The sequence below is a fragment of the Triticum urartu genome, chromosome 2A (genome assembly GCF_056163025.1).
Source record: "Triticum urartu cultivar PI428250 chromosome 2A, HENAU_Tu73, whole genome shotgun sequence".
NCBI classification, from domain to species: Eukaryota; Viridiplantae; Streptophyta; class Magnoliopsida; order Poales; family Poaceae; genus Triticum; species Triticum urartu.
In genome coordinates, this window is record NC_141874.1 from 600,648,416 (window position 1) to 600,676,344 (window position 27,929).

General features: G+C 48.4%; 1 protein-coding gene, 1 long non-coding RNA gene and 1 pseudogene across 2 annotated transcripts; 1 reads left to right on the plus strand and 2 right to left on the minus strand.

Annotated features, from left to right (window-relative positions):
- Window positions 1-2,844: 2,844 nt before the first annotated feature.
- LOC125533743 (uncharacterized) lies at window positions 2,845-4,402 on the minus strand. The gene is made up of 2 exons (XR_007294348.2): window positions 3,791-4,402; window positions 2,845-3,071 (listed from the first exon to the last, which is right to left on the minus strand). It is a non-coding gene; the product is annotated as an uncharacterized LOC125533743 (long non-coding RNA).
- Window positions 4,403-10,148: 5,746 nt separating this feature from the next.
- On the plus strand, window positions 10,149-15,894 carry LOC147986164 (uncharacterized). The gene is made up of 4 exons (XM_087541901.1): window positions 10,149-11,418; window positions 12,683-13,554; window positions 13,624-14,577; window positions 15,784-15,894. Exons 1-4 carry the CDS (start codon window positions 10,149-10,151, stop codon window positions 15,892-15,894), a joined length of 3,207 nt encoding a protein of 1,068 aa, XP_087398027.1.
- An 8,750-nt stretch (window positions 15,895-24,644) lies between these two features.
- Window positions 24,645-25,839, minus strand: LOC125533744 (cytosolic sulfotransferase 5 pseudogene; annotated as a pseudogene).
- Window positions 25,840-27,929: the final 2,090 nt, after the last annotated feature.

The window sequence follows — 27,929 nt, forward strand, 5'->3', positions numbered from 1 at the left end:
TCGAACTTCCTGCTGTTTTCACATTGAACTTCTGTGGCATATTTTTGTTTGTAATTTTCTTATCCATTTCGTCAGTGTTACACAAATGATATTGTTGTTGTACAAACCTCTCTCACAATTTTTTTAACTTTCTCCGACCAAGGACTTTAACTTACACAAATGATTTTCCTACCGTTTTGAAATAAATTAGAAAATGACGAGATCATGATTTCTGCCTTCATCGCGAATGGAAATGCACTGTGTGAAGTAGTTGAACTTCTCGGGCATGTCTGTTTGAATTTCACTCTGTTTTTGACGTGCTGTTTTTTGCAATGCGTGAAGTAGTTGAACTTCTGGGGCAAGTCTGTTTGAACTTCACTCTGTTTCACTCTGTTTCACTTTATTATATTTTCTTATATGAAATACACACCATTTAGTACGTGAACTTCCGGTTGTTATCACTTTTAACTTCTCTCTGGTTTGAGAGAATTATTTTAAAACACAAAAATAACATATTTTTAATTTTTTTGACATCTAAATACATGGTGAACCTCTCTCACAAGATTTTTTTAAAATTTTCCTCGCCGAGTACTTGAACTTCTAGCAACCATTTTTTCGTTTATGAGTTGTTTTTAAAAGTGCAAAAAATGGCGTTGTGTTTTTTATTTTTTGAACAGGTAAATCCTAGGTTTTAATAAACTCCGAACTTCTCTGTTATTTCAATTCGAACTTCATCTTTTCATATTTTGAGTAAAGAATTGTATTCAATTTTTATACGGGAAAAATCAAACATGGAAATATGAGGTGAACCTCTCTCGCAAGAATTTTTGAACTTCCCTGGATAGAGCACTTGAACTTCTTTCAACAAACCTTTTATGCTTTTATTTTTTCTATATTTTTTATTCTCACCCGAAATGCATTCCGTGCAGTACTTGAACTTCTCGGTTTTTTCACTATGAACTTCTGACACATTTTTGTGTATACGTCGAATTACACGCAATTGAAAGTCGGACGTCCCGCAATATATATTCTGAACTGCTCACGGAGGTGCACGGATTGTAAATTCAAAGTTTATAAACTTCGAACTTATCTGTTATTTAAATTTGAACTTCTTAGTTCTATTTCCAAAAAATAGAAAATCAATTTTTTTAAGTAAACATTGAACAACTTTTTTCATGAATTGAACTAAATATATTTTTGTCTAGAAACGAGAAGAATTTGGTTCTTTTTTCATACATCGAGTTGCACCATTATTTTAATTTGAACTTCTTGCATTTATTCTTTTAGTAACAAGAAAAATCTGAGTTTTTAATTTCTTTGTTATAAAAATTTGAATTTCTTGGTTTCATTCTTGTAATAATAAGAAAAAAAACATAATTTTGAATAGACATCGAACTTCACCATTTTTTCAATTCAAACTTCCTAGTTTTATTCGTCGTCGTTTATGAGAAACTTTAAGGATGCCAAAATTGTGTTTCTTTTTTTGTGCATGTAAATCCCATGATTTTATAAATTTCGAACTTCCGTGTTATTTTAATTTGAACTTTTTAGTTTTTATTCTTAGAAAAATATAGTTTTTAAATGAACATCATTTTTTTTAAATGGACTTTATACTCTTATTTTATCCTAAAATATTAGTTTTTTGTATATTCAAACTACCCTGTTATTTTTATTCTAATGATTGGTTTTAATTTTAGTAACAACAAAAATTATAGTTTTTTTTGTAAATATCTAACTGCTCTATTTTTGTAATTTGGACTTCTTTGTTTATTTCTATTAGTAACATAAAAATCCTAGTTTTGTACTATATATTTGAACCAGCCCATTATTTGAATTCGAACTTCTAGAGTTTTTTTTATTTAGAAAGTGTTAAAATCCTTTTTTACATTTTTTGAAATGCTTTTGTTTTAGAAGTTTTTTTTAAATCGTTGCTTTTATGGTTATTTATGAAAATGCCAAAAATTGCATCAATCCTTTTAACTTGTAAATTCTATGTTTTTTATAAACTTCGAACTTTTCTGTTATTTTAATTTGAACTTCTAAGTTTATTTTTAGAAAAGAAAAAATATTAAGTAAACATGGAACAACATTTTTTGAATTAAATTAAATACACTTTTTTTAGAAACGGAAAAGGGTCTTTGTTTTTGTATATATCGAGCTGCTCCGTTATTTTAAATTGAACTTCTTGGTTTTATTCATTAGTAACAAAGGAAATTCTTAGTTTTTTATAAACATTGAACTTCTTGGTACTAGGTCTGTAATAACATCGAACCGGTCCATTATTTTTAATTTGAACTTTCTATGTTTTTATATAAACTGCTATGTTTATTTTTTTAAAGGCAAATTCCATTTTTTGTAGAAATAGTGAACTCTTTTCGTTTTATTAGTTTTGACCTTCTTATTCTTTTTTTTAGAAACAGGGAAATTTCAATTTTCTTAAAAAAATTCTATCTTTTTTAGTTTAACTACTTTTGGTTTTGTTGTTAGAAATGGCATAATCCTATTTTTTGATAAAAAAACTGTTATTTTTAATTTTTTATTTGAACTTCTCTGTTTCATTTTTTCGAAACGGGGAAATATATGTTTTTTACAATTTGTACTTCATTTTTTTTACAATTTGGACTTCTCGAAATTTTCTCGACGGACATCAAGTCAAGTTTTTCATAAGCCAAATAGAAAAACAATCAAACAAGAAAAAGATATATTTTAATTTTTTACTTGAGGCATAAACACTGTATCTTGAATTTTGGAACAGGCTTCATCAGACCGAGCAGTTGGTTTTGACTGAAACCTGAGCCAGCAGTTTTTACCCTATAAACTTGGTTGGTTTTAGTCTCTGAACACCCAATCACTCACCCAAGTTGCAAACAAAAATGTACACCCTTCCGATCTCAGATTTAATCAGGAGGACAAATGTAGCAGGCTACCAAATTAAAGCAACATGGACAAATGTAACAGGTCTAACATCTCTGTACATGTTTGTTTTGTAACAAAATTGCCAGCAATGGTTCACCAATACTTATTTCTTCTCGATACCTCGTCAGCTTCAGGTTGGTGGCCTATAGGAGTGTAGCTCCCATCTCCTTTTCTGTCTGCGCATCATCAACATGTGTGTTAGAAAAGGTTCATCATCTCGTTTTTAACCATATCTTTTTCTGAATGTTAAAAATGCGGCCATGGCTCAACTTGTACATAATCTTTAATAATCTACAAGAGCTCTTACAGAAAGACAACATGCTTTCGAGAAGCAATGGCATTTTCAGTTTTTGACTAAAATCGTAAAAACTCATCTCTGCATCTTGTAATGCAAATCATTACAGGAAACTAATTAGTAGCGCAAGTGAGCAGAAACAAGATATTAGAACTAAAATGCATTTTAGCAAGATTGATATGTCATCACCAGTTTCATATGTTCATAATCACTTCAGATAGATAAAAGTTGCGTCTCTTTCGGCAGCTGCACGAACACCATCATTGTGCCCACTGCCGCGGCCACTGCCAATAAGCAAGATGGCTCATGGATCTTCAGCTAGCTAGCAACTTAAACTGCAGACCTCATCCAAACACGACATTCAGGCTTTCACAAAGTAAACCATGTCCATTCACCTAGACTCCACAGCAAACACAAAATGTGTGCTCCCAAATCTCTCTTACACCCAGTTTCAATTTTCACCATGCATTATAGCCACCGGCGGCCGTGCTATCGCTACCATTTTTATTCGAACTACTATGAGTAATCTACGACCTTCCATGGATGCTCTACTGCTACATGATGGTGAACAACAGGAGCATCAAAGAAAGTAGGACTCACCAGTCGACAAGCTCGTTGGAGTTGTGCTCTCGGGATGGAGGAGGGAATAGGTTGGAATCCCGCTCACCTCGCACGACAGTGGTGAACGGCTGCAACTAGAGACAGTGGCCTGCGACGAAACAATGTGGGCTGGAGGATGTGGCACGCGGCGACACGTGGGTGGCGGAGGCGGCGCTGCCTTCGACCGAGCAGATGGCTGCTGCATGGTCGTCCAGGGCCAGGGATCCATTGGGGACGGTCAGTGTTGAAGATCTCGGCGTTGGTGTCGCGCCTCACCGGGAGGAGGTCCGGGCATGGAAGCGTCGGCTGGTTTGGGTCGCTGATGCCGGCGGGAGGGTGGGTTGGCGGCGCGCGGCGCGATCTGGCGGGGAGCTGGCTGCCGCATGGTGGCGCGCGGCGGATCCGGGGAGGCGCCGGTGGTTGGGGAGGAGGCGGCGGCGCGCCGGGAGGAGGTGCGTCGGCGGTGCCAGGAGGAGGGGGCACCGAGCCAGGAGGAGGAGGGGGCTGCGGCGCGACGGAAGTGGCACGACGGTGGGGATCTGGGAGGTTGCCGCGGCAGCGGGCGATCGGGGCGGGCAGTTCGTGGCCTGGTGGGGTTTTTTTAGCTGCTGGTTTGGCAGGTTCGGGAATATCTGATCGGGCCCTTATATGGCGCGCCGTGATCCGAATAACTATTCTATCAGAATAACTATTCTGATAACACTTCCGCATTGCATGCTCAACGCTAGGGCACTGCATTTTTTTTAGCAAGAGCACTGCATTATAGAGACTAGTGAACTTTCTGCCGTAAAAAACTATACGCAGTGTTTTTTCGGTACTGTTTTTGCTCTAGTTTTTTAACCATTTATCGGAACGAGGCGTATGATATACAGTTGGAAAGTTATGGATTAAGCGCAACTTCGCCATGTTGAACACTTTCCGAGATTCCTCACGGTTTAAGAGAATTTTTGAAAATGGTGCGGCCCATGACGAGTGGCAGCGAGCGTTTTTTCGCGTTTTTTTTTCTAAACCACTCGTCGGAATGAAGCAAACGATACACCGTTGGATAGATATCATCGAGGCGCATCTTTTTCATAACTATTTTTTTCTCTAATTAGTTACAGTTTAAGAGCAGTTTCGAATTTACTAAATCACGGAATTCTGTTTTCCAAAAAAATTCAATTTTCGGTACCATTTTCGCTTCAGTTTTCTAACCGTTTCTCGAAACAAGGCGTGTAATATACCGTTGAAAAGTTATGGGCGAGGCGCAACTTTCATATGTTGAAATGTTTTTGAAATTCCTTATGGTTTTAAGTTAATTTTGAAAATCGTGCGGCGAACAACGAGTGGCAGCAGCCGTTTTTCGTGAAATTTTCACAAACCGCTGGTCGAAATGATTCAAATTATACGCCGTCGGAAAGATATTGATGAGGCGCAACTTTTTCATGTAGAACACTTCCGCTAATTCCTTATGGTTTAAGAGCAGTTTTTATTTTACAAAAATGCGGACACTCTGTTTTTTGCGACACCCAAATCGTCGTGTGCACTGCATCAGACAAACGAGTGCGCTGCTTTAGACTGAAAACCGCACTGCATCTGACAGACTGAAAATTGTCATGCGTACGCGACGAACAAAGTGCACTGCTTGAGATAGATGGGTGCACTGCTTCAGACCGAAACCGCAATGCATCAAAACAGACTGAAAATCAGTATAGTACGCGACAACGAAGTGCAGTGCATCAGATGGATCAGTGCACTGCTTTAGACCGAAACCGCACTGCGTCAAGCGGAGTGAAAATCATCGTGTGTACGCGAAAACGAAGTGCACTGCAACTCCCAATGCAATTTTACTTTCGTGTGCACTGTAATAAGGGAACCACAAACTTTTTAACAATGAATTACAATAATTATGAAAAATGTACTTCTTCAGTTCACCGAGCGCACTGCTTTTTACAAAGAAAAGATTTTACAAACGGAGTAAACCCCACAATGCAGTGTAACAAAATTGGATCCCTTTCCTTTCTTCTTCTGTTCCCCATCACACACGACTCATCTGGGACCGTCGGGGGCTCTTCTCGTGCACTACGGGAGAGGAGGAGAACTAGAGAGGGGGTCAGGGCAGACGGTGGCCGCGCCGTCGGGGGCAGATGCCCTACGGCTCGTCGCGGGAGGAGCCGAGCACTGCAATGCCCATGCAACTGCACAACAGGCCCGACGCAAACGAACTGCATGCTGACATGGCGTGGTATCCATGGATCCATGGCCGGGGTCACCAGACCCAGCAGCAACTCGTCTTTCCAACAAAAAGCAACAAAAATGAACCTTCAAGGAGAGGACGCTCGAGGCCGGTGCTTGCTGCGCCGTGGCTGACGACGAGCGAGGCTGACAGAGGCAAGTGGTGGCCGCCGAACCTGCACGAAGACAGGGGCCCGGACCGAGCTGCACGGGGCCCGCGACCGAGTTGCACGTGGTGGGGTGGCGCCCAAGTACCCACGGATGGCGCAGATGAGGATCTCGTCGGAGACCGCCACGGGGAGAGGGCTCGTCGTCGACTTGATCCAGATCGAGGATGAATGGCGGTTCCGGGCGTGGGGGATGGGTGACGCCGGGCAGGGGCGGCGCGAGACCAGCCCGAGGGGCACCAGGAGGTGCGGCCAACTGCGGCGCCGACGGGGGAAGAAGCCGGATTCGGGTAGGGCGGCACCGGCGGGGGAAGAAGCCGGATTCGGGTGGGGCGGCGCCGGCGAGGGAAGAAGGTGGATGGGGGGAGGGCGACGCCGGTGGGGGTTGGGTTGGGTCGCTGATGCCGGCGAGGGAAGAAGGTGGATGGGGGGAGGGCGACGCCGGTGGGGGCAGAAGGTGGATCGGGGGAGGGCGGCGCTGAAGGGGCAGAAGGTGGATCGGGGGGTGGGGAATCGTGGCAGATGGGAGGTGGGGTGCGCCGGAGAGGAGGCAAGTGGGGTTGGTGGGAAGGAATCGTGGGTGTGGGGGGCGAGTGGTGGTGTTATCAAAATAAGCGAGAAGTGTTATTAGAATAAGATTTTAGAGGGTATTATCATAATAGACCCACCCTATATATATATATATTATTCAGCCTAAGTTCGCTTGGTTTGACTTTTCAAAAAATTCTATACATACTACATTACGAAATAGAGGTAGTATCATTTTGGAAATGGTTGAATTTCAAATATCAAAACTTACGTAAAACCTCCATGACACTTACTTATCATGTTCGACTTGTTTTTATAGAGATTCACGTGTGGGTAGAGTTTCATTAATGTTGTTGTGATGTTCCATAATGATCGGAAATTCAATTTGGCTCCCAGGGCCAAAAAAATTTAAATGTCAAAAAATTTGAGAAACTTTTTTCTGATCTTTGTCACATACAAATGCTATCTATAAATTTTGAGGCAAGAAGGTTAAGCATTTTGGCCTACGCAATAAAATAAAATAAATCAAAGACAAAATGTCAACCAAATTAGTTTTTTCACCGACAAAACACCGCTGGTGCGTTTCACATGAAAATTGTCAAATCTGCTTGCGACACCAACACGACCATCTACAATTTTTTTCAGAATTTTTTTGGAAACATTTACTATTTTTTGGGGGTACTATTCACCCTGCAGCATGTGCTCCTGGGTGCCAAAACGCCACTCCCCATAATGATTCACTGTGTTTTCCAAATGGTTTTGTATAGTTTTAATAAAACTGGCCAAAGCTTTTGAGAAATTTATGAAATATCATCGAAATCAATATTAAAAGAAAACATTGAAAGTTGAAACATATTTAAAAGTCAGCTTAAAACCGTGAACATTTGAGAGCCAACCACTTGTTGGGTGGTTAGTGTGGGTACTTGTTCATGCAACCCAATGAGGATCAAACCCCAAGATTTTACAGCATGTGTTTCTCATCCTTAAGCGGCTTATACTTTTTCATTGGGAAGCAATAATCCGGACGATAGCAAAACTCATATGGTAATTACCACCCTTGTCACGTTTACGTTTGTCATTCATCCAATCACCACCCTTGTCACGAGCAACAAAGTTGGCAGAGGTGTTGCTAGGGCTTAGCCATGAAGAGCGACATCATTGTGTTTCTTGTAAATCTCATAGGTCAAGAGCTATGAGAAAATCTCGTCCGACGTTACGGGCTCCACATGTGTGGTCATTGATTACCTTGATCCAGTTTGGATTATAGTAAATGACCTTCTTCCCTTGAGACCTTAGGCTTATCAAACCAGGAAGTTATGGTCCAGGTAGAGGTGACTTTAGCAAGTCTTTGTTATCGCGTAATGTTTTTGTTCCCTGGACTAATACACTGCAACATTATCCAGTGCACGAACACAAATGGAAATAGCAGCGATTGTATACAATAAGAGAAATGGGCCAAAGCAGAGGTTTCACCTGCAGCTATTGTGTACACATTCTTGGGATCTAAAATAGACAATGAACATTAATATGTTGAATAAACAATACTTGCCTTGTAACTAGATATGTGGGTAATGGCCCAGGATTGAGTCACCCAACCTTACCTTGATTATTAAGAAATTACAAGACCAATGCATTAGCGTTTAGTGACTGCATCGCTATCCCGTAAGGACTTAGTTCCGGTTATCATACTTGCCTTACTATCACATGTGTTTTGTATAGCCTTCCACTCTCCCTTGCATTGCCTCTCCTTGTATCGATCGTCGGCGCATCTGGTACTAGTAGTCCTAGTACCAAGGAGGAGAGAAGACACAAATCATTGTACAACACATAAAATGATAAGGAAAATTTTACGGCACATTATAATACACCAGGGGCAATCTAACGGATGAGAATAACTGTGCCTTTTTGAGCCCAAGGGTATTTTCGACCTAAATTTTTTTGTACCTTTAATCGGTCCAATTAGGTCCAGGGGTATTCTCGTCTTAAATTTTTCGATTAAATTAACTGCATTAATAAATCACTTCATTATAGAGGTCCAATCATCGCGTGTCTCTTTTGAATTTCGGTTCGAGCGGTTCGTCCCCTCTCCTCCTCTCGAGCCCTAACCTCGGCACCCCTCGATCGCCGCAGATCGTCTCCGGCACCCTCGGTCGCCGCCGATCACCCCCGGCGCCCTCGATCGCCGCCGATTGCACTCGCCGTGTCAACCCCTCCTGCTCCTACTCCCCCCTCTCCCCTCCATCGCAAGTCACCCCACTCGGGTCGTGGCGCCAGATCTTTTGACGAGCTGCTAATCCACTCCTTCCCCGACCCGAGAGGCCACATCATCCTCATCGACGTGCATCAACTTTTTCACGCCGGATCTTCACTGTAAGTGCCTAGCCATCTCAAATCTTTTCTTGTCCCTTCTACATACAGTACCAATAGGGGTCTGATTTGATTCGGGTTTAGGATATGTCATGTGAGGTTTAGGGTTTGTCGTTTCACAGTCCAGCAATTGCACAAGAAAAAGTGAGCAACATAAGCTATGAATTGTTTATAGTACATTCCAAAATTAATAGCTTATCATCTCTATTGATCTCCAAATCTCACCTATCAGCCAAATTGAAAGAATACATGTTGAATGAAATGTATAAGTGTATGAATGCAACGATTGAACGTTCGTAGATCTTGCAGTTAGGGCTGGACGAATGGGGCTGGCCGTCGAGGCCGGCGGCCGGCTTCATCTAGTCCCGCAGAACATGATCCATGTTAGACTAAGTATATATTAGATATACGTGTTGTAACATAACCTGTATTTGTACGATTCCCACTTATAAATATATGACAGCCGTACCCACCAAGGGTATCGAGCATTGTTCCAAACCCTAATTTGTCTAACATGGTATCAGACGACGCGTTTGATTCGCGCCGCGCTTCCGCCTCCTCTGCTGCTGCTGCCGCCGCCGCGTCGGCCTCCTCTGCCGTCCCACCTCCCTTGACCCTGGCAACGGACTCGCCCTTCATGGCGTCCACACCGCTCACCTGGGCTCGACAGGCGGCCTCGGACTCGCGCCCGACGGCGCCATCCCGATCTCCCGCACTCGATCCATCTGCATCGGCTCGGTCTCCCGCGCCCTCCTACGGCACCCCGATCGTCGCCCCGGTGCACTACGGCGCTGCCCCGGGCCCGCGACGCACCGCTGGCTGCTGGTCCCCACGGCGCTGCCCCGGGCGAATCCCGCGATGCGCCGCCGGCTTCTGGCGCTGGTCCCTACGGGACGTTCCCGGGCCAATCCCGCGATGCGCCGCTGGCTTCTGGCCCCTATGGCGCTCCTCCACAGCAACCCTACGGCGGTCCCGTTCCGCACCCATACGGTGCTCAGGGCCTCTACGGTGCCCCTGTCCAGCAGCCCTACGGTGGGGTATACCCTGCGCCGTATGTCGCTTCATCCTCGACGCCGTATGCGATGTCGCCCGTCGTACCCAGTGAGGCACTGCATGGCGCGCCCTACGGAGCTCCTGGGTCGCACACCGCGCCACCTCTGCAGTCCTACGGCGTGCCCTTTGTGCAGCCCTACGGTCATCACCAACACTCCCGTGTGCTGCCTCCGTCGGCCGATGCGCTGGTTCCATACAGTGCCCCTCCGACGTATGACTCGCAGCTTCCCGCATCAGTGTCCGAACCAGGACCGTTCCACTTTGCTCATCTGGTGACGGTGAAGCTCTCTGCTGATAACTACCTCCTGTGGCGCGCTCAGGTGTTACCGCTGATGCGTAGACACTACCTTGAGGGGTATGTCGATGGTACGCTACCCTGTCCGCCGGCCATGGTTCCGGTGCCCTCAGCTACAGGTGGTTCTGTCATGGTGTCCAACCCTGCTCATCGTCGGTGGATCGCTCAGGATCAGGCTATTCTGGGTGCTATTCATTCCTCGCTCACTCCCTCCATGGCCGGCATGGTAGTCTTTGCCGCGACGTCGAGGGATGCATGGGCCACGCTCGACTGCAGCTTCTCTTCACAGTCACTGGCTCGGTCTTCTGCCATCCGTAATCAGCTGGGCGAGGTCAAGAAAAATGATCTCTCCGTCACGGCCTTCTTCAACAAGGTCAAGACCCTAGCTGATACACTATCATCCATTGGGAAGCCTCTTCGTGACGAGGAGTTCACTTCATTCATTCTCAATGGGCTTGACGAGGACTATGATTCCCTTGTTGAAAACATCAACGGACGTGACACGCCGATGCCGCCTTGCGATCTCTATGCACGCCTCCTCAACACCGAACAGCGACTCGCTGCTCGCCGCTCCGTTGGCGTCTACTCGGACGGTCCATCTGCAAATGCTGCTCTTCACGGAGGTGCTCGCGGTGCCAAGCAGAAGGCGCCGTTATCTTCGGGCAGCCAGCCTCATCCGCCCGCTCCACCTCCACCGACGTCTGGCCGCACGTGGAGCGGCGGTGGGATTGAGTGTCAACTCTGCGGTATTGAGGGACACTTGGCGTCTCGCTGCCATCGTCGCTTCAAACGAGATTTTCTTGGCATTGGGAACAATGGGAAGGGCAATGAGAAGCAAGCTACTCTCGCTACACAGGATCCTGGCTTCACTCCATCATACTCTGTGGATCCTGCCTGGTACATGGACACGGGCGCCACGGACCACTTGACGAGCCAGCTTGACAAACTGGCCACTCGCCAGCCCTACACCGGCCATGATCAAGTTCGCACTGCAAATGGATCAGGTATGCCCATCTCACATGTTGGTTAGGCATCTCTCCTTTCACGTACCACTAAAACCTTGCGTCTGCTTGATGTCCTTCGTGTTCCCTCAGTCACACGTAGTTTACTATCGGTTCCTAAATTAACTTGTGACAACAATGTGTTCGTTGAGTTTCACCCTTTTTATTTTTTTTATTAAGGACCGGGACACGAGGGACGTTCTTCTTAGTGGTCGAGCTCGTGATGGCTTATACGCGCTTGATGTGCCACGAGCCTCTCGAGTTTTCAGTGGTGTTCGGGTGTCATCGTCACAGTGGCATTCTCGCCTTGGCCACCATGCCACTCCCATTGTGTGCCATGTGCTTCATCGTCATCGTCTTCCTGTTGAGTCGAGTAATAAGGAGTTTCTAGTGTGTGATGCCTATCAACAAGGCAAAAGTCATCAGTTGCCTTTTTCTGTATCGAGTCGTGTTGTCACGGCTCCTCTTGAACTTGTGTTTTCCGATGTATGGGGCTATGCCCAAACTTCTGTCAGTGGTCACAACTATTATGTCAGTTTCATCGATGCTTTCAGTCGCTTTACTTGGATTTAACTTATTAAGCGCAAATCTGATGTGTTTCATGTCTTTATGCAATTTCAAGCACATGTTGAGCGACTGCTTAAGCACAAAATCATCCATGTCCAGTCAGACTGGGGTGGTGAGTATCGTAATCTTAACACCTTCTTTCAGAAGCTTGGCATCTCACACCATGTGTCTTGTCCTCATACACATCAGCAGAACAGTGCTGCTGAGCGCAAGCACCGTCACATAGTTGAGACTGGTCTAACACTTCTTGCGCATGCCTCTGTCCCGTTTCGGTTCTAGAGCGATGCCTTTGTTACTGCCTGTTTTTTGATTAACAGGATTCCCACACGACTTCTTCACATGAAGTCTCCGCTGGAAGTGTTGCTCAATGAAACTCCTGATTACTCCCTACTCAAAGTGTTCGGTTGTGCGTGTTGGCCACATCTTCGTCCGTATAATAAGCATAAACTTGAGTATCGGTCCAAACAATGTGTGTTTCTTGGATATAGTCCTCTCCACAAAGGTTATAAGTGTCTTCACATTCTGACGAATCGTGTTTACATTTCTCACGATGTTGTGTTTGACGAGACTGTCTTCCCGTTTTCCACACTCACGTCACGCACCGATACTCCCGTCACCGAGTTGCACTCTTTTCCAGTTTTGCCTGATCAATTTGTGGATGCTGCATATTCTCCTTTGTTGTTGCCTAACCATGGTGCAGGAACTGGACGAGGCGCTCGACTTGAGCTGCTTGATGATGATGTGGAGACTACTGCGCCGGCTGCTGCTCCGTTGACTGCCCCCGCCGCTACGCCCACTGTCCCCGACGTCAATCACGCGTGCATGTCCCATGCACGTGGAACCGACGGGGCGCCCGAGTCGCCTGGGCTGGCGGCCTCGCACATGCCTGGGGCGGCCTCTCCGTCGCCTGGGCTGGCAGCCTCGCGCTTGTCTCGGGCGGCCTCTCCGTCGCCTGGGCTGGCGGCCCCGCTGTCGCCTGGGGTGGCCCCGCTGTTGCCTGGGTTGGCTGAGCCCGCGGCGCTGATGGACAGGGCACCTGATTCCCCTGGGCCGGTGGACTCGCCATCGGTGTCCCCTGGGCCGGCGGACTCGCCAACCACTGCATCCTCGTCGCCTGGCTTGTCGACGCCACTCAGCCTGTCTTCGCCGACCCTGACTGTGCCCTCTGTCGTGGCAGCTCCATCGCCACCGCCACCTGTCGTCCTGCGTCCCCATACTCGCAGCAAGAGTGGCATCTTTCAGCCGAAGAAGCGCACCGATGGCACCGTCGCGTGGCTTGCGGCTTGTGTGGCGCATGCTGAGGCTGATCCTACAACTGAACCACGACATTTGCGAGCAGCACTTGGCATTCCGCATTGGCGTGCTGCGATGGAGCAGGAGATCTGTGCTCTTCGGAAAAACAACACTTGGTGTCTCGTTCCACCTCCATCTGGTGTCAATGTCATTGACTCTAAATGGGTATTCAAGGTGAAGAAGCATGCTGATGGCTCCATTGAGAGGTACAAGGCGCGCCTGGTTGCCAAGGGATTCAAGCAACGGTATGGCATTGATTATGAAGACACGTTCAGTCCTGTTATTAAACCAACTACTATTTGTGTTCTCATCTCCTTGGCTGTTACTCGTGGATGGTCACTTTGACAGCTTGATGTTCAGAATGCCTTCCTTCATGGAGTTCTGGAAGAAGAGGTTTACATGCGTCAGCCGCCAGGTTTTGTTGATCCTGCTCAGCCACATCATTTGTGTCGCCTTGTCAAGGCTCTCTATGGTCTGAAGCAGGCCCCGCGTGCCTGGCATGCCTGTCTTGGTGCTGCTCTTCGTGCACATGGGTTCGTTCCTTCTACAGCGTACACGTCTCTATTTATTCTTCAGCGACCTGAGGTGACTATGTACATTCTGGTCTATGTTGATGACATTATTCTTGTCAGTTCGTCTGCCACTGGTACAGATCGGCTTGTGTCCTCTCTTGGCGCTGAGTTTGCTGTTAAGGATCTTGGGAGACTGCATTATTTTCTGGGCTTGGAGGTTCTTCATTCTGATGGTGGCTTGACTCTTACTCAGAAGAAGTACTCTCAGGATCTCCTGCGTCGTGCAGGTATGTTGCAGTGCAAGACTGCTATGACTCCCATGTCTGCCATAGACAAACTGACAGCTCTTGCTGGTGACTTGCTCTCTCCTGAGGATGCCACTGAGTACCGCAGCGTTGTGGGTGGACTGCAGTACTTGCTCATTACTAGGCCAGACATATCATTTGCAGTTAACCGTGTGTGCCAGTACCTTCATGCACCTCGTGATTCTCACTGGTCAGCTGTTAAGCATATCTTGCGCTATATTCGTCACACTGGTTCCTATGGACTCCATCTTCAGCCTGCACGTTCTGGACTGATCTCAGCTTTTTCTGATGCCGATTGGGCTGGTAGTCGGGATGATCGGCGATCCACGGGGGGACATGCTGTGTTCTTTGGACCTAACTTGATCGCCTGGCAAGCCCGCAAGCAAGCTACGGTGTCTCGGAGTAGTACCGAAGCTGAGTACAAAGCCGTTGCTAATGCCACAGCTGAGATCATGTGGGTACAGTCATTGCTTCGAGAGCTGAAGGTCTCCCCAACTCAGCCACCTATTCTTTGGCGTGATAACATCGGTGCTACGTATCTGTCAACCAATCCAGTATTTCATGCCCGAACGAAGCACATCGAAGTTGACTATCATTTTGTGAGGGAACGTGTTGCTCAGAAGCTCCTTCAGATTAAATTTGTTTCTTCTAAGGATCAGCTTGCTGATATTTTCACTAAACCCCTGCCCTTGCCTTCTTTTGAAGGATGTCGTCGCAATCTTAACCTCCTGAGTATTTCAGGACATAGTTAAGATTGAGAGAGGGTGTTAGACTAAGTATATATTAGATATAAGTGTTGTAACATAACCTGTATTTGTACAGTCCCTCTTATAAATATATGACAGCTGTACTCACCAAGGGTATCGAGCATTGTTCCAAACCCTAATTTGTCTAACAATCCATATCCAACCATCTTGCCTTCGGACGAGATGCATGGCCAGATCAAAGCTGCGGCCATGGCGGAGAGGCATAGAGGACACAAACAACCAATTGGGGTGTGGGAAAGAGGTTGCCTATAACCTTGGGGTATGGAGGACTGGGAGATGGGATGGCGCCGAATCTTCGTCGGCAGCCGCCGTGGGGAGGGAAGTGCGCCTCCTCTCGTGTTCTTCGTTGAAAAGGTGGTGTGAGATCGCGAGGGAATTGGGGTGGCGGGGGGGGGGGGGGGAGGGGGCCGCGACGTGCGGCTAGATCCTGCTGACAAGGATTAAAACCCTAGCGGCGGCGAGGAATAAACCCTAGTGAACGGGATAAAAATCGAATCGAAAATAGACCTGAAATTCGTACCAAGAATACCCTCGAAATATTTGGGAGGGAAAATTTGATCAGTTCGAAATATTTTTTCTCCCAAAAATGCCCCTCGGGGTCTGATATAATACACGTGACATCAGCGTATTGCATCAGATCTGGACCATCGAATTCGCTCCAACGAACGGTCCATATCGTTCGGATGCACTATGAAATGACTCAAAATGATAAAAGAAATCACACCATCAATCCCATAGATGCGTGTACACGGGGTTATGAGGCTGTATCTTAACCCTTAGCTTGAGGAGATTACTCACATATCGCAATCCAATCACAGAAAAGAGACATTTGTAGATGGATTTACTTGAAGATGAATGATTAACCAAATTACAGTATCGCTGATTGTGATGGCATCTCTGTTATAAGTATTTGATCTAATTTAGATAGAGATTCTGTATGTGGCGGCCATGACGACAATGACGATGGAACTGGCAAAGAGTTGGAAAGAGACAAGACATGATTCTGGGGATGCCTGGATGCAAATTGGACCTTGAGGCCAATACAAAAGAGTCTTGTGCCGACCTCATGGAGTTGGTGGAAGGAGATACGACTATCTGTATGAGCACGTACATCGTACCGTTAGTCGTCTTCTCTTCTTGAGACTCCAATGGTAAACCATGCATTTTATATTAAAATGGTCCTCTCATCTTGTAATTTCCATATATATCTTTATTCCCTCATAAATACGTCCATTTCTGCAAGAAGACAATTAAACAAGGAGATATGCACATCTTAGTACGCAGGTTGAAGTGACAAACGCAGAAATATCTAAGAATATCCGGTTTAAATGAGGGAAATTATGCGTGTAAAATCCACTCACTAGTCACAGAGGTGACAAGAGAATCGTACTTATCAAGGCATATTAGAATGTATGTGTTTGCCTCCTCGCACAGAGCGGATGTGTGACTGCTGCCAAGAGTAGAAAGGTAATATTCGCCGCATTGTATTGATAATAGGGCCTGACCCTTTATATACAGGAGAGTACAACAAATCGGGGGTCATGGCCCAGCTCTACGTGGCCACGATCACCTCGTGGGTAGTGGGCGTGCAGACATGCCCGAATCTGGCTCGCGAGAGGACGAGGTCTTCCAACAGCCCCCCGCAGCCACAGCAAGGTCTTCGACGATGTTGAGGCTGGACCGGAACTTTGTGAATATGGCAGTCAGCAGCCCCTTGGTGAAGATGTCTGTGAACTGGGACGTCGAGGGCACGTGGAGTACGTGCACGTCGCCAAAGGACACACTCTCGCGGAAGAAGTGGAGGTCGATCTCCACGTGTTTGGTGCGCTGGTGTTTACCGGGTTGGAGGAGAGGTACATGGCGCTGACGTTGTCGCAGTAGACGATCGTCGCGCTCGCCGGCGGCCGGTGCAGCTCATGAAGGAGTTGATGAAGCCAGCATGTGTCGGCCACGGCGTGCGCCACCACGCGGTACTCGGCCTCCACGCTTGAGCGCGACACCGTGTGCTGCCTCTTGGAGGACCAAGAGACGAGATTGTCACCGAGGAAGAGGCAGAAGCCTGACGTTGAGCGCCGCGTGTCCGGGCATCCTGCCCAGTCGGCGTCGGAGTAAGCCACGAGGTTGGTGCCGCTGCTGCTGCGTCGCAGGTGAAGCTAGAGATGAGCGGAGCCGCATACGTACCGCAGCAAGCGCTTGAGAAGAGTGAAGTGTGCCTTGTGGGATCATGCATGAACAAGCATAATTGCTGCACGACATATGGGAGGTCCGGCCGCGTCAGTGTCAGGTATTGCAAGGCGCCAACCAAACTCCGATACAGCGCGGGGTCGGAGACGGGAGCACCGGCGAGCGATGAGAGCTTGCTTTGGTATCGGCTGGCGTGGCGACGGGCTTGCAATTGAGCATGGCGGCGCGATCGAGTATCTCGAGGGCGTACTGCTGCTGCAAGAGGAAAAGCACGGAGCTGGTGCGGTGCGTGGTGATGCCGAGAAAAGTGGTACAACTTGCCAAGATCGGTCATGGCGAACTCAGCATGCAGAGCGGCTATGGTGGAGCGTAGCAGGTGGGTGGAGCTAACGGTGAGCAGGATATCGTCTATGTACATCAGGAGATACACAGTGTCAGCGGCGCTGTGGAGTATGAAAAGCGAGGAGTCACATTTGGATGCATGGAAGCCGAGCGACAGGATGAAGGCGTGGAAGCGGTGGAACCATGCCCGCGGCGCCTGGCGCAGCCTGTAGAGAGATTTGCGGAGTTGGCAGACGTGTGTGGGCCGAGCGGCGTCGATAAACCCCGCGGGTTGCTGGCTGTAGACGATGGAGTCGAGCTCACCATGTAAGAAGGCGTTCTTCACGTCCAGTTGGTGAATGGGCCAGTTCGACGATACAGCGAGGCTGAGGACGACCCCGATCGTCGATGGCTTCACCACTGGACTAAAGGTTTCGCCGAAGTCGATGTCGGGTCGCTGAGTGAATCCGCGGAGCACCCATCTCTCTTTGTAACAGGCGAGAGTGCCGTCAGGATGCAGCTTGTGGCGAAAGACCCACTTCCCTGTCATCGTATGAGTACATGCAGGACGAGCAACAAGAGACCACATATTGTTTTGCAACAGAACACGATACTCATCACACATGGCGGCATACCAGTTCGGATCCTTAAGAGTTTGTTTGTAGGTAGAAGGGATGGGTGAGATGGCGGTACTGGTGGCCTCGGCGATAAGAGAATGAGGGGAGAAGAGGGCTTTAGGTTGCAGAAAACCAGACTTCCCCCGAGTCTGCATGGTGTGGGCGTTACGGCGTGACGTGATTGGTACGACGCGGGGTGGCAAGGGACGGCCAAGTTGCGAGCATGAACTGGCCGGGGGGTACGGTCGCTGTCGCAAGTGGCCGACAACGGGCTAGGGGAAGGTACTGAATTGGCGGGTGGTGAGCCGCATGCGGGGGGAGGGGGGGGTAGTGTGCGCGGGTCCCGGAGGAGATGGGCATGCAGGTCTGGCGGGAGGCGATCCCGGCGGGGATGGGGGGCCGCTGGGTTGGTTGGGGCGTACGAGGTAGGTGTGCCGGTGGGTACGGTCAGATTGGGTGCGAGGTAATCGAGGAGGATCAGTTGTGAGGATCTGGTCACGGGATTGTTTGTGGCGTGGGAGGCTGGTGTGGTATCAGTGTATGGGAAAATACTCTCGTCGAAAATGATGTGTCGGGAAGTGATTACTTGCCGCGTCTCGAGGTGAAGGCAACGATAGCCTTTGTACTCAAGAGGGAGACACGCAACGACGAGACTGCGGGGTTAATTTGTGGGGCGTGGTGGCATATAGGTTAGGGTAACAGAGGCACCCAAAGGTACACAAATGATCGTACGTGGGGGGTACGCCATGCAACATAAAATGAGGAGTGTTGTTGTCAATGGCACGCGAAGGACAAAGGTTGAGAAGATGAGTGGCAGTGTTGAGACTTTCCACCCAAAATTCCGGCGACATATGAGCTTGGAGAAGGAGGGTGCGCATGATGTCGTTAGTGGTGCGGATGGCCCTCTCAGCTTTGCCATTTTGGGGGGAGGTGTGCGGGTAGGAGAGACGGAGAGAGATGCCGTTCTTAGAGAGGAAGGAGCGTAAACGAACGTTGAGGGATTCATCCCAGTTGTCACACTGAATACATTGAATGCAAAGATAAAACCGCGTGAGCACATAGGCATAAAAGCATATGAGAATGTCAGCAGCATCAGACTCGTGACCGAGGGGGAAGCTCCATGAGTAATGGCTAAAATCATCAACTATTATGCATAGCCGGAACAGCTAGGAACCGGTGATGTCCACAAGTCACTGGATAAGCTGAAATGGAGAAGTAATAAATGTACTAGAGGTAGGGAAAGTTAGCCGTGGCTGCCGCCCTAGCTGGCAAGCCTCACAAGTAGCCAAGGGAGGAATGCCGGAAGTACATAAAAGGAAATCTTTAGCTAAGCTAGATAAGGAGGCGCGGCTAGGATGCCCTAAGCGCCAATGTCACAGGTCGCCCACGTCAATAGTGAGAGCGGTAGGTGACTCGCCGAAGAACGGGTAGAGGCCGGTGGAGCTATTTGACCTCATGAGAGGCGTCCTGGTTGCTAGATCCTTCACAAGAAAGCCATGAGAGTCAAACTCGACAGAAACAGAATTGTCAGTGGTAAATTGTCGAACAGAGAGAATGTTCTTAATGACGGAAGGGGAGAAAAGAACATGGTTGAGAGAGAATGGGCAGGGTGGGAGAGATGCGGTGCCGGTAGCCAGAACACGCATGTACAAACCATCGCCTACCACTATGGATGGGTGCTCTGAAGAAAAACAAGACAAGCTTAAGTTACCTGCGTTGTTGGTGATGTGGCTCAAGGCGCCCGTGTCGAGGTACCACTCTCCGGCGCCAGCGGGCTGCAGGGACATGTTGGTCATGGCGGTGTGGAGCAGCCCAGTCTAGTCCCATGAGGGTGGTGGCGGAGTGGCGAGCTGGGGTAGTGACGGGGCTGTGCCGTATGGTGGAGTCGTGCCGTACGCCGGAGGCGCGCCGTAGACCATGGGGTAGGCTTGGTGTGGGACGCCGGGTCGTGGAGCGAGCATGCCCGCGGCGTTGGGCGGCACCCAGGGATCGCGGCCAGCGGAAGGGAACGGGGTGCCCCACGAGGCGAAATACCCCATCCAGGGCTGCTGCGACGGAGGGAAAGCAGTTGGAGGCCCGCCACGTCCGCCGTAGCTGCGTCCATGGCCACGCCCCCCACGTTCAGAGGGGATGGAGCGATCTTCCTGGTGTGGCTGCTGCTGCACCCCACGGTCTCCTGATCCAGCGGTCCCCGAGCCGCCAGCGCCCGAGGAGGAGCCGCCGGTAGTGGCGATGAGGGCGGTGGTACCCGCGGTGCGGGCACGTGCGTCCAGGTTGATTTCCTCCAGCATCATCCTGGAGCGGGTCTAGACAAAGTTGGGGAACGACACCTGCATTGGGAGCAGCAACACCATCACCTGGAACCACGGAGAGAGCCCGCAGATGAGCTGCAGGGTCAGAGTCTTGTCGGAGACGTGCTCGTCGAGCTTGTCGAGCTCATCGGCGAGTGCCTTGAGGCGCCGACAGTACTCACCTATCCGGAGGTCGCCCTGGACTGTGGACCGGAACGCGGCGCTGGACCATGGACCGGAACACGGCGTCGACGTGAACGGCACAGCCCACGAGGTTATCGCGGAAGAAGGCATCGAGGAGCACCCAGGCGTGATATGCAGTGGTATCTTGGGCAGAAATGACATTCCGAGGTCCCCTTGACTGTGGACCGGAACGCGGCACTGACGTGAATGGCACGGCCCGCAAGGTTATCGCGGAAGAAGGCATCATGGATCACCCAGGCGTGATATGCGGTGGTATCTTTGGCAGAAATGACATCATAGAGCTCATTGGTAATCGTACCGTAGATCATGAGAAGGATTTGGAAATCATCTTGGCGCCACTGAGACGTCTGCTGGAGGGGCTCGGAGTGGACGAGGACGTGGCTCTCCATGCTGGACTTGCGAAAGACGAAGGACATGATGCAGCGCCACTTCGAGTAGTTGCCGGAGATGGGATCCAGCTTGAAGTCGATGTGCACCCCGATGTTGACGGCATGTATCGAGGGCGGCAGCACAGTGGAGGAGGAGGTGCCATCAGAGAGGGCCGCCCCGAGCGGTGACACGGTGAGGTTCAGCGGAGCGGTGGCTGGGGGAGCAGTGCTAATGGGCAGCGGACTAGTGGTGGTAGGCAGTGGAGAGGAGGTGGGAGGGGAAAAAGTAGCAGGCAGTGGCGCGCTGCCATGGGGTAGTTCCCCGGAGTCAGAGCCGGCGTCAGAGGCATGAGAGCCGGTCATGGAAAGGAAGGAAAGAAATCGCTCTGGTGCCAAGTAGAAAGGTAATATTCACCGCATTGTATTGATCATAGGGCCTAGCCCTTTATATACAGGAGAGTACAAGAGAGAGGGGGCCATGGCCTAGCTCTACGTGGCCACGATCACCGCGTGGGTAGTGGGCGTGCAGACGTGCCCGAGTCTGGCTCGCGAGAGGACGAGGTCTTCCAACACCAAGTTGTCTGCCGATGTCTTCATGCGGGTGTAGTGGTACATGGCAATCATATTTCCCTTCCTGAAAGTTGTCATCTCAACACACATCTTTATAATCTAAGCGCGTGGACATGTGAAATACATATTCTTGAGCGTGCTCCATACCTCTTGTGCGGAGCCAAGGAGGGTCACATGCTAGAGAACTTCTTCATTGAGCGAGGAGACGAGATAACCCATGATAGTTTGGTCTTGGAGCATCCACTCATCATCTGGAGGGTTTGGGTGACGTCCCCCTTGTCATCGAGTGGAACAAGACTTGACAACGGATGGATCGCACCATCTATGAGCTTGATTAGATTGTTAATTCAGAGCAGAGCTAAAGACCCGAGTCTTATAGAGGAGAAAGTTTTTGCTGGTGTGGCAAATTGGGACAAGACCATGCGAAGGAGTGAATATCATGGAAGCGAAAGGACTATGATGAAAACAACACACAATGAAGAATATGTCAGAGCGCTAAGGGCAACCTAAGGAGATGAGGCTATGCTAGTCACTGCTAAGTCAATAGATATGATACTATGGAAATAAAATAGTAGAGTTGATCGACACACCAATACATTGACTGCACCCTTGTATTTGTATCATGCCCTAGGACACAAAACTGCTTAGCCATATCAAAAGATTAAAGAGAAATTACAAGGTTTAGTTATAGATTATTGTTAGTATCATGATTATTGTACAATGATGTGTTCTATACAAGTCTAGCACCTTAACAGTGTGTTTGTATGTGTTCATGTTATCTTGGTATGATGGATCCATGAGTACATTCAAACAAAGTAGTCTACGAACACATGGAGAGTATCCAAACAGAGTAGTAGATGGTCCTTTCGAGCTAGGTCGTATGGTGTTGCCACTAACACCTCAAGTTGTGTGTCCAAGTTGCCATCGTACCAGCGGCTCATCTGACGAGAGCACACATCCACTCTGTGGAACCATATTTTACTAGCAAAGCCCACACCATAATACACAAAATGCCATTCCTTGTGAATTATCGTTTTAATGGCATCCATGGGTCGAGCACCACCATATTTAGCTCGTAGCCATAGACACATACCATTTTAAAGTTCTTTTGCTTGTACACATGTATACCTATAGGAAAGCAACCAATGCAAGTCGTGGCCTCAATCCAAAATTCTAAACACCCGAACACAATTTCAATCCTCAAATCAAAATACCAAACACAATATGCCTCCTTATCCCCTTATTCAAATATACGACATACCTAGTTGTGAATGATATTTTTTTTGTTTACGAAAAGGAGCATAATCTCCGACCTCAACATCAATTAATGCACACAACCATCTTTTATTGTGAAGTGTCGAGTCTTACAAGAAAATTTAGAAGGTGAGAAAGGCTTTGCCGACCACAATAGATATTACATGATACAAATTTGCAACATCAATCCTATTGCTAAAATGCCAACCAAATTGGTTGAGCATATTAGATGCTACTGTCTTCAAGTGGTTGCAATGAGAGATCAGAGAATCTAGACCCTCCACACGCTGAAGTGAGAACCATGTATGGATTCAAAACCCAGCAAAGAGGGTATAACCTACAAGAAGGGAAACTCCCGTATTTCCAATTAGCCCAACATAAACCACATACCCTGATAAGCCATATGCTGCCCCAAAAAGAAAAAACAGCTCTCAAACATATTCGAGTCACTACTTGTGTTGGGGATCATCCCCAGCCCAAGTACGCTCATCGGTCAAGGCTTCCCATCTTTTTCGATAGGCAACTCAAGGCGCTTTCAAAAATCACGGTAATGTTCGTGCGGGTGAAAGAGTCACAACATCGTTGCTCAAGTCCAATTGCAGCCTTTTTACCGAAGTCTTTGGAGTATTTCTTCAAGTAGAGATTGATGCCGTGAAGAGGTGTTTTCAAGAGATTTCATTGTAATTCTTAGTCATAAGAGTTACTTTGTATTTTCTTGAATCTTAGGTCTAAATCAGTATACCAGTAATTGTTATGAGTATGAATAAAGTTGTAGGTGTTTCTAAAAAAAACTACCCTCCACGAGAGACATGCAAAGGGACGTTCCTCGGTTATTGGGGTCCATACATTTTGGGTGTGGCTAGCTCTCATCTGCATAAAAATTAGTTAAGTCACATCCAATTCATACACCATTTAATTCTACCAAAAGATTAATGTGTTTTTGTTAAACTAAATGACATCCTGCGTGTTGCTGCGGGAGTCGGTTGCAATATATTTGAAGAAGATTTGATTGTGTGCAATATAAATGTTTAAATTAGTAACATGTGAAACTGAAATTAAGAATACATATGACTTATTATATTTGATTATGTATATATGTAAAATTTATTGAATACTCCGTCCGTCCAAAAATACTTGTTGGAGAAATGGATAAAAATGAATGTATCTAGAATTAAAATATGTCTAGATACGTCCATTTCTCCGAAAGAAAACATTTTCGGACGGAAAGAGTACAAGTAGAATAATAGAATGAAAAATATTGTTCCATGCATGGTTTTCTCCGACAAGTATTTTCAGACAGAGAGCAGGTATAAGTAGAATAATAGAATAAAAAATATTTTCTCATGCGTGGTTACATGTGGTGGTGGGTCTTTTTCCATGCATGGTTGCATGTTGAGGTGGGTCTTATCCCATCTATAATTATATGGTGATGTGGCATGTTTGCATGTTGAGATAAGTATGTTAGTAGGGGTGACTCTCTTAGGTATACATGTAGGATTAGACAAGTAAAGGAGAGAGATACAAGGCGTCAGAAGGGGACGCAATCACCGTCCTAGGTGCTGACTCATCAAAGACGTAGTTGATGACGACACAACGAAGAACACAACAGAAGCGCAAGATTCTAAATTTAGTCATAAGTGTCTGCTTAACATCCACTGCGATCTGGGAGGAATGTTAGAAATTTATTTTTGTTTAAGATAAAGATAAGAGTTAGAGATAGAATAAGTTTAAATCATGTATGACTCGCCCTTTACTCTTCAAATCCCTCTCATTCGTATTGTACTTCATATATACCTCATACGAGGGCAGATCAATAAAAATATAATGGGGATTCATATTTTCTACAGATGTGACTTGGTTAATTATTCTGTCCCAATTCTAAGGAGACTTTGCTAAGTTATCTTTTGTTAAAAAAAACCGGGACAAAGGTACAAAAGTTAAAATCTTAAACATTAACAGTACTATGAGTTTCCAACTAAACATAAAATGTATGATTATATTACTTATAAGTTCATAGTACATTGACGGTAAAAACTCATGAGGAATGAATTTGCAAATGATATGAGTGACGCTATGATCGAATTATATTACACTCCAGCAAGCTAGACAGAGAGACCGGAGCCCCTAAACTTGGCCTCGCTGATGGCATCGATCTTTCGTGCCGTCTCCGGCGATAGATGATTCTCCCAGTCCCCGACCTGGCCGCGCCGGAAGAACGAGCTGTTCTCCACAACGCCAAACGTGAGCTCTGTCTTGCCGCCCTTGGTCGCCTCGAGCCCGGTCATGTGCTCGAACGAGCACAGCTTGACGATGGCGTCCACCGCGCAGACTTCCTCCTCCTCCACACTGAACGGGCATCCAACAAACTTGGCCAGCCTCCGCACGTGTTCCGCCGGGTCTCGACTCATCTCTTCGTACCTGAAGAAGAGCACCTGCTCGGGGTTCGCGGAGTGCGCACGCCAGTACCCTAGGACATGATCCCAGTACGGCCCGAACGGCGACACGCCGTCGCAGAAGTAGTCGGCGGCGGTCTCAACCGAGAGCGGCTCCAGACCGTCCCTGACCCTGAATTTGTTCGCGAAGTTCCAATGCGAGATGAGGGTGTCCTTGGGGTCGCGGCACACGTACACGATCTTGCAGCCCGACGCCACGACCGACCTCGGCAGCGACACGAAGGGGACGTGCGTGGCGAAGAGCCTTGGGTCCGGGAGCTCGTCGAGGTCCGGGATCCTGTTCTGCGTGTAGAGCTGGTACTCGAGAAACTTGATGCACTCGTGAGGACCATGGATGTTAAACGGGTGGCCGCAGGAGTCCGCGGGGTGCTCCCTCCGGTGCACCGTGGAGTAGAGGAGCGCCTTGATCCAGGTCGTACCGGACTTGGGCAGTGTGGCCACGATGATGTCCGAGGGGCGCGCGGCGAAGCATGCGTCGGCGACCATCGTGCCGACCATTGGAGCCAGGCTGCTGTGCCAGCCATTGTCGTGGCGGTAAAGCTGGTAATTGGAGAGGGCAGGGGAGCACGGCCAGGAGGACACCAAGTTGGTGAACTGCTGGTAGAGCTCTTCGTTGGTTTTGGCCTCGCCTTCTTGCGGTGGAGAAATTCGCATGGAGGGGGAGGAAGACATCGTGTTGCAGCAAGAGCCTGCGGTCAAGATAATTGCAGCAGCATATATAAACACCAAACTCTATTTACTAATAGAAGAGAGTCATTGCATTATTCTCTGCATCGAAATGTTGTTGGTAGTTGCCATCAATCATGCTGACACGGCAGTAATGTAATCCCCACGTGGTCCAATCTATCAAGGACATCGATGTGATGTCGAGAGCGTGAGATGATACTTGACCTACACAAAAGGGACAAAATCCATGGATGGTGAGAATGTGACCGATTTCTGCGGCCGGCAGTAAGGCCAACTCCAGCGACTCCAAACGGATGACCGGTTTGGTCTATTTTTGTCCGTTTGGGGCGATAATGGAGTCGTCCATGTCCGCTTGGAGCCGTTGTGCTGTCGGTTCGTCCCACGCGTAGCCGCATCTAAATCATATCCGGGGTGGACGTGATTAAAAAAAGCAAAAACTAAAATAAAATGTCGAAAAAATAAAATAAACGCAAACATAAAAACATTAAACATAATTAAACATCACGGCCACGAAACGGCCAAGTTCCACAGTTCACATAGACATAATTAACATAAAAAACGTCGCCCGCACGCTCCTGCCGTGCCCATTGATGCCGTGGTCGTGGCCGTCTTCAGTGGCCGCTGTTGTCGTCGTCGTTGCTGACGAGGTCGACGTAGTCCGGCAGCGTCCAGAGGTGGGATGGCGGTGCCTGGTACACGGGGGCTTGCTGGAAGGCGGGAGGTGCCTACACCACCTCCTCTCATGGCGACGCCTCCCGCTTCGGTGACCGCGGTGGCGTGAGGCACCAGTGTCGTGGTTCTAAGTTTGACAGTAATGTAGGGGGTAGGTATGGAGAGGCAAGATCTTAGCTATGGAAAAGTTGTAAGCACACGAGGTTTACGAGTTCAGGCCCTTCTCGGAGGAAGTAATAGCCCTACGTCTCGGAGCCCGGAGGCGGTCGACTGGATTATGCGTGTATGGTTTACAGGGGTGCGAACCCTTTACACTGAGGAGGGGGGTGGCTTATATAGAGTTCGCCAGACCCCTCCGGCCCTCAGTTGTGCAGGGTTTTAAATACATTAAGGTCGGGCGTTACTGGTAACGCCCCTAATAAAGTGCTATGATGACCAGAAAAGCTACTTAATAACCGACTGTTAGCGTGCGGAGTGCCTTTAGGTCTCCTGGCCGTCGAGTGGTTTGGTCTTGGTCGAGTGATTGAGTCTTGGTCGAGTGTCTTCGAGTCTATCGAGTGGAACACCTCCAAGTCGATTGAAAGGTGATTTCTTCTAGAGATGTCCTTGGGTAGGGCAGTTGGGACAGGTCCATGACCCTACCCTAGGTACATAGCTTCATCATTAGCCCCCGAATGGATCGAGGTTTGAGTGGGGAAGGAGTTGAGAATTTCCTCGACTCATTTTACATGCCATGAGCATATCTGGTTTCGGATCAATGAACCCGAGTGATGACAGCAACTTCCTTTTCAGTCGCCATGATACATTCTTAGTTTTTTTTGTCGAGTGAGTTTCTTTACTTGAAAGGCTCCGAGTGACGCATGGAGGAGATCTTCCCTCTGACAAGTTGTTCTGCAGCCCGCAGATTTCGCGGGATTCAGATATTGGGAAGCGCACGGGACGGGGGAGGCCGTAGTAATCGGATGGGATAGGGTGGATCCGCCTCGATCTCCGCGCCACCTTTTTCGCCACGTATCGCGTGTGCGATTGTTACGGGATTTGACAGGACCGCCCGGGCCTACCAGTCAGCCACTCGGAAGCGACCTCATATAAGGCGTCGGACGGGGGTTTCTTGAACAGCGCGTTCCCATTCCCTCTTCTCCTCTTCAAGCTTCTTCGTCGCGCTCGCGCTCGCTCTCGCCCCAGCGCCTCCGCTCCGTACGCGTCTCGCCGGCGACGATGGGGAAGGAGAAGACGGCGGCTCTGGAGCGGGCGAAGAAGGCGACGGCAAAGGCGAAGGGGAAGGCGACTAGTCGGGGTGGATCTTCCTCGCGAGCTGGCCTGCCGAAGGGCTGGATCCAGGGCGACTGGATCCGCTCGGCGATCCGCCAAGAAGACCTCGATGACCTAGCCGAAGGAGGGCTGATCCCCCATGGATCGGCGCGGCTTCCGGGGAAGGAGACCGAGCCG